Raw genomic sequence first — 7,550 nt, 5'->3', positions numbered from 1 at the left:
CTCCTGATTCCTCTCGTTTCATCCTTCTCCACTCTGCTCTTCTCTTCGCCCCCTCTCTCTCTCTCTCCTCCTGTTCTCTTCCTTCTCCACACTCTTCTCCCTTCTTCTCATTTCTCTCTCCGCTCCCACTTTCCTCTGTCCCCGCTCCTCCTGATTCCTCTCTTTTCATCCTTCTCAACTCTGCTCTTCTCTTCTCCCTCTCTCTCTCCTGCTCTCTTCCTTCTTCTCATTTCTCTCTCCGCTCCCACTTTCCTCTTTCCCCGCTCCTCCTCATTCCTCTCTTTTCATCCTTCTCCACTCTGCTCTCCTCTTTCCTCCCTTTCTCCCCCTCTTCTCTCTGCACCCTTTATTCCTCTGTTGCCATTCTTCTCATATCTCTTCTCTCCCCTCTCTTTTCTCCACCACATTTCATACATGGCTGACGTTTTTAGCGTTCTGTGTTACGTTCTGGAAGATCGTTTAAAGCAGCAGATCACCTGGTTGAGGTCTCCCAGGTAAATGTCAAATACAAACAGTGCAATGAAATATTTTTTTTTTTGTAGGAACCTTCAGAAAAACTTAGCATGGGGTGTCCAGTTAAAGTGGAAGTCAAGATGTTTCTCTAGTTGTAGCAATCCTTACACCTAGTCAATGTCCGTTACCCCGTCCATGATTGTTCTGCAGTCATTCATCATCTATTGGGCCGTAACTCTTCTCCTGATCTCAGTATCTGTTCCTATGGACTGTGGTGATGATGGTGCGATAAATAGCAGTGATGCAGACAGTTGAAGTGCTGCTGTGGCCCAGACTGTACATCGGAGATGGACTCTCCATGACATCAATATCTGCGCCCATAGAGGCCCACATCCAACAAGGGACCTCCATTGTTCATGACTACCGGATGGTCTGCCAGGGAGAGATCCTCCCAGTGACCCCATCACAGATTACAGACTGGGGCCTTTCCATGGCTTCTTCATTTGAAATAGAAAGTATGGCAACTAGATCACGTGACCTTATTTTAGTAGGCAGACCATGTGACCTGATTTTAGCAGATAAATCACGTGACCTGATTTTAGACGAGGGCTTTATGGAATTTTCACAGAATGTCTATTTTGGTGCCTTGACTTCCACTTTAAAGAATATCAACCATTTACATACTAATTAAGTTAATTTCACAAAGGGCTCTAGCTTGCTAACATGAAGGGCCCAATCACACATATGCATGCGTCATCATGTGCGTTGACAGCCGTATTTAATGGATCTGCACACATGCGTTGTGGTACTTGGAACCAAAGCTGGAGAAACTTGTGTTGCCATCCAAAAAGACCAGATTGTGAGGACTGAGACTTCTGGGACAACTGACTGCCAAGCATATGGGAGCAGACCTGTTGCATGACAGGAGTGGTGATTAAAACTTACAGCAATAGCCAGCTAACACTGACTAATAAGTGCAAGGTATGTACAGGAGAGGAGTGTAGAGGCTATGACAGGGGGGGCAGTATGTACAGGAGAGAAGTGTGGAGGGTATGACAGTGGGCGGTATGTACAGGAGAGAAGTGTGGAGGGTATGACAGTGGGCGGTATGTACAGGAGAGGAGTGTGGAGGCTATGACAGTGGGTGGTATGTACAGGAGAGGAGTGTGGAGGGTATGACAGTGGGCGGTATGTACAGGAGAGGAGTTTGGAGGGTATGACAGTGGGCGGTATGTACAGGAGAGGAGTGTGGAGGGTATGACAGTGGGCGGTATGTACAGGAGAGGTGTGGAGGGTATGACAGTGGGCAGTATGTACAGAAGAGGTGTGGAGGGTATGACAGTGGGCAGTATGTACAGGAGAGGTGTGGAGGGTATGAAGGAGGGGGCAGTATGTACAGGAGGTTAGTATGGAGGGTATGACAGTGAGCAGTACGTACAGGAGAGGAGGGTGGAAGGTATGACAGTGGGCACTTTGTACAGGAGAGGAGTGTGGAAGGTATGGCGGTGAGCAGTATGTACAGGAGAGAAGTGTGGAGGGTATGACAGTGGGCAATATGTACAGAAGAGGAGAGTATGATGCTGAGCACTATGTACAGGAGAGGAGTGTGGAGGGCATGATGGTGAGCACTATGTACAGGAGAGGAGTGTGGAGGGTATGATGGGGCACTATGTACAGGAGAGGAGTGTTGAGGGTATGACAGTGGGCAGTATGTACAGGAGAGAAGTGTGGAGGGTATGACGGTGAGCACTATGTACAGGAGAGGAGTGTGAGGCCTTGTACACATGGTCGTTCCAAACCGATGAGAATGGTACGACGGACCTTTTCATCGGTTCACCGCTGAAGTGGCCTGACGGCCTGATGTGCGTGTACACCATCAGTTCAAAAACCGATCTGGTCAGAACGCGGTGACGTAAAACACACGACGTGCTGAAAAAAACGAAGTTCAATGCTTCCAAGCATGCGTCGACTTGATTCTGAGCATGCGCGGGTTTTGAACCGATGCTTTTGTGTACTTACTAACCATCGGTTTGGACCGATCGCGCTGCGGTCCATCGGTTCGGTTTTGAAGCATGTTTTAAAATTTTGGACCGAAGGAAAACAGACCGATGGGCTATACACACGGTCGGTTTGGACCGATGAAACTGAACCTCGGTCCATTCTCATCGGTTTGGTCCGACCGTGTGTACGGGGCCTGAAGGGTACGACGGTGAGCACTATGTACAGGACAGGAGTGTGAAGGGTATGACGGTGGGCACTATGTACAGGAGAGGAGTGTGAAGGGTATGACGGTGAGCACTATGTACAGGAGAGGAGTGTGAAGGGTATGACAGTGGGCAGTATGTACAGGAGAGGAGTATGGAGGATATGACAATGAGCACTATGTACAGGAGTGGAATGTTGATTTCTCTCTGTGTGCTTCGGAGTTTACATAAACATTACTCCCTGGTGGCCACTATGGGTTTTGAATGGTCCACAAACACATCTTAACATCCTTCATATCAAACGTGTTACTTCTTTACCAATGAAACACATTACGGTGCATTGTGGTCACTACAACGCGTGTGTGCTGACATTGAGTGCTGGAGGCCCATTGATTTGTGGTAACACATGCAGCACTTCAACATAGAAGTGTGACCCCGCCACTGGAAGGCCATGTAAAGTCTGCAGAACTAGCATCTCAGTGACATAAGACTCTTTAATAAATGATCTCTGTGAATAAAATACATGCGTTATTTCTGAGGTAAAGAATGGTAAAATATATATATATATATACAGCAGATTCGTTTTCCGCCATTTCAATTCTTATTCAAAATAAATATATCTTTATCTCCCACCATCAGTCAGACATATCAGAAAATAAATTTGTTCTTCCAGGAGGTTCCAGCCAATGAGGCCGAACATCACATGCAGGTGAATCGTCGTCACGTCTGGAAGAGACGAAACGCTAGGAGGGGGGATGCAGATTCCTAATGAACACATCTGTTCCTTCCCCTCCAATAATGATCCTGACGCCATTGTCTATATCGCGTCCGATGGTTTATATTCTGGCCTCACCCATCGTGCAATGGAGGTGAAGAGCGTTCAGCTAGTTGGTTCCTCCATTGACACAGGTGGTCGTTGTGTTTTTCGTATCTTCCTGAACCCGTCACAGGCGATATTTCCATCCCCACACAGGTGATTCATTTTATTTTGTCTGTTTGGAGAAGGTGCTGTGAGGTTTTTCAGGGAATCTAATTCAGCTGACTCCTATAACTGCGATGAATGCGTTGATGCATCCGCTGGTGGCTGGGTGGTCAGAATGCCGCAGTCACTACGCACAGATGACGCAAATCTGTAATACCTGCTGCCATTTTATTACAAATAATAACCAGGCTTGTCTGGACACGACGACGTCTCAGCTACTCATCGAATTGTATCAGGATTGGTATGAGCACTAGCGGTGCCCAGAGGTTAGCGCCATCACCGGCATGGCTGGAGCCCTGGGTACCAAATATAATCCCAACCTGATCTGCAGGGAGATTGTATGCTCCTCCGTGTCTATGTGCTGCTCAGACATTCGACTTCCTGTGAAGTTTGTGCTTGGAGTGTTCAGTGTGCGGGGACCGGTGTGGATGGTGGCCATGCCTAGTCAGTATGCTGGTGCTCTATGAATGCTGGAAAGAAAAATGAAATCATAATCTGAATGACATCAATGCAGTTATATTACACGTTCCTCTATGACGATCGGTGTGGAAGCGCGGTCCCGGGAACACAAGATGCATCGATTCCTCGTATCGTAATATTTCATAGGGTCTAATAGATATTCTATAAAAGAGGGGGAGGGGAGGTGTTGCTTATCAAACAATTGTTTGTCTTTTTCAAATAGCAAACGAAAAAGAAATCTCCCCCAAAGTTCTATAAATCTGCATATTGCCCAATATCCGGCCTGATCTTGTTTTTTGAATTCTCCAGTTTCGGCTCTTAAGTGGTGCCATCATTGGATGTTCTAAGCATGGTTGGATGGTCATCTCATGGTTGGATGTCTTATCATTCTCTTGGCATGGTTGGATGTCTTATCATTCTCTTGGCATGGTTGGATGGTTATCTCATGGTCTTGGCATGGTTGGATGGTTATCTCATGGTTTGATGATCATCTCTTGGTCTTGGCATGGTTAGACAGTTATCTCTTGGTTGGATGGTCTTGGCATGGTGGTCATCTCATGGTTGGTCTTGGAATGGTTGAATGGTCATCTCTTGGTCTTGGCATGGTTAGATGGTTATCTCTTGGTTGGTTTTGGCATGGTGGTCATCTCCTGGTTGGATGGTCTTGGCATGGTGGTCATCTCATGGTTGGATGGTTATCTCTTGGTCTTGGCATGGTTAGATGGTTATCTCTTGGTTGGTCTTGGCATGGTGGTCATCTCCTGGTTGGATGGTGTTGGCATGGTGGTCATCTCATGGTTGGATGGTCATCTCTTGGTCTTGGCATTGTTGTTCATCGCATGGTTGGATGGTCTTAGCATGGTTAGTCATCTCATGGTTGGGTGGTTTTGGCATGCACAGCAGGTAGAACAGTTGCAGACATCTGTGGTCACAGGTTGTAGCTCTGGAAATGGTTTTCCAGTATCTGTAGAATCCCAGACATTACAGAAGTGCATAGATGTAGAGACAGGAGGCTCTTCTACTTCCCGTCAGGAATGTGTGGGACTTCCCACCATAATCCCAGACTTCCATCTGTCCAACTTCTTCAGGTCATCAGGTGCAACGCTGAACTTTCTTCTGGACTTTTTTCTGCATCTTTAGATTTTTTTCTGGTTTTACCACCTACAAGAAATATATATAAAAAAACATATCTGAATTGTTCACATTGGGTGTCCCGGCAACAGCATACAGGATCTATGTGCTCACAAACTGACTTTGACCTTTTGCGGACACCTCCCAGGAGCCCTTTAAGCTGATGTTAATGCCAGAAGGTGGAGACAACTTCACTGACACAGCAATCTTATGACTGGGAGCCAGACTCGATAAACAGAGACAAGGAGCTGGTCGGTATACTGGGAGCGCACAGTGAGCGCACGCCCCCTACATTGGTGGTCAGTGGGAAGAATGTCCCTTACATTGGAGGTCACTGATCACCAATGTAAGGAACATTCTTCCCACTGATCACCAATGTAAGGGACATTCTTCTCACTGATCACCAATGTAAGGGACATTCTTCTCACTGATCACCAATGTAAGGGACATTCTTCTCACTGATCACCAATGTAAGGAGAATTCTTCCCACTGATCACCAATGTAAGGAACATTCTTCTCACTGATCACCAATGTAAGGAACATTCTTCTCACTGATCACCAATGTAAGGGACATTCTTCCCACTGATCACCAATGTAAGGGACATTCTTCTCACTGATCACCAATGTAAGGAACATTCTTCCCACTGATCACCAATGTAAGGGACACTCTTCTCACTGATCACCAATGTAAGGAACATTCTTCCCACTGATCACCAATGTAAGGAACATTCGTCTCACTGATCACCAATGTAAGGAACATTCTTCTCACTGATCACCAATGTAAGGAACATTCTTCTCACTGATCACCAATGTAAGGAACATTCTTCTCACTGATCACCAATGTAAGGAACATTCTTCCCACTGATCACCAATGTAAGGGACATTCTTCTCACTGATCACCAATGTAAGGAACATTCTTCCCACTGATCACCAATGTAAGGGACATTCTTCCCACTGATCACCAATGTAAGGGACACTCTTCTCACTGATCACCAATGTAAGGGACATTCTTCTCACTGATCACCAATGTAAGGAACATTCTTCTCACTGATCACCAATGTAAGGGACATTCTTCCCACTGATCACCAATGTAAGGGACATTCTTCTCACTGATCACCAATGTAAGGAACATTCTTCTCACTGATCACCAATGTAAGGAACATTCTTCTCACTGATCACCAATGTAAGGGACATTCTTCTCACTGATCACCAATGTAAGGGACATTCTTCCCACTGATCACCAATGTAAGGAACATTCTTCCCACTGATCACCAATGTAAGGAACATTCTTCCCACTGATCACCAATGTAAGGGACATTCTTCTCACTGATCACCAATGTAAGGAGAATTCTTCCCACTGATCACCAATGTAAGGAACATTCTTCTCACTGATCACCAATGTAAGGAACATTCTTCTCACTGATCACCAATGTAAGGAACATTCTTCTCACTGATCACCAATGTAAGGGACATTCTTCTCACTGATCACCAATGTAAGGGACATTCTTCCCACTGATCACCAATGTAAGGAACATTCTTCCCACTGATCACCAATGTAAGGAACATTCTTCCCACTGATCACCAATGTAAGGGACATTCTTCTCACTGATCACCAATGTAAGGAGAATTCTTCCCACTGATCACCAATGTAAGGAACATTCTTCTCACTGATCACCAATGTAAGGAACATTCTTCTCACTGATCACCAATGTAAGGAACATTCTTCCCACTGATCACCAATGTAAGGAACATTCTTCCCACTGATCACCAATGTAAGGAACATTCTTCTCACTGGCCATCACAGTAATGTATTAGGAGTTGTAGATATAGTGAATTTTAGTAGGAAATTCTCTTAGACCAGAAAATTATTTATAGGGTTCCTCTGTGTTGTAACGTTTTAGAAAAGCTGGACTAGAATAAAACCTGACAGCACCTTCCCCCACTAGAACTATTCTAATCGCCTCTCTCCAGCTGCCCATGTCTACTGCCTTTCCTTACATTCAGATTTTACAGCTTGCACCAACCAGACTCTTCAGCATTCAAGGAGTGTCAGGAGTACCCCATCATGCTCTGTGGTTCCTTTATCTGACATCTGCATCACTTTTGTGCCCTGTAGTGATGTAGGAGGTCACAAGGATAAAACCAGTATGTGGTGGGGAGGGCAGTCATCTGACACTCCTGGAAGTGTCGGGTTCTGGTGAAGGTTATAGCACCTCAACTGGGTGAAGAAAGGAGAAACAAGTCCCCAGAGAGGAGAGTATAAAACCTCCTCTATTGCGTGGAACCAATTTAGGGGACTTCGTTTTTTTTTTTTGCCAATG

General features: G+C 45.6%; 1 protein-coding gene across 4 annotated transcripts in view; it reads right to left on the bottom strand.

Moving 5' to 3' along the window:
* Positions 1 to 3,133: 3,133 nt before the first annotated feature.
* Positions 3,134 to 7,550, bottom strand: part of CNNM1 (cyclin and CBS domain divalent metal cation transport mediator 1) — a 61,210-nt gene continuing 56,793 nt past the window's right edge. For all 4 annotated transcript variants that reach the window (XM_040361287.1, XM_040361289.1, XM_040361288.1 and 1 more), the window contains one exon: positions 3,134 to 5,259. In XM_040361287.1, the coding sequence (XP_040217221.1) occupies positions 5,183 to 5,259 (77 nt within the window). In that variant the 3' untranslated portion in view covers positions 3,134 to 5,182. The remainder of the gene's footprint in view (positions 5,260 to 7,550) is intronic.

This window comes from Rana temporaria, chromosome 8 (genome assembly GCF_905171775.1).
Source record: "Rana temporaria chromosome 8, aRanTem1.1, whole genome shotgun sequence".
Lineage (NCBI taxonomy): Eukaryota > Metazoa > Chordata > Amphibia > Anura > Ranidae > Rana > Rana temporaria.
The sequence above is the reverse complement of the archived record's forward strand: the minus strand, read 5'-3'. Positions and strand labels throughout refer to the sequence as shown.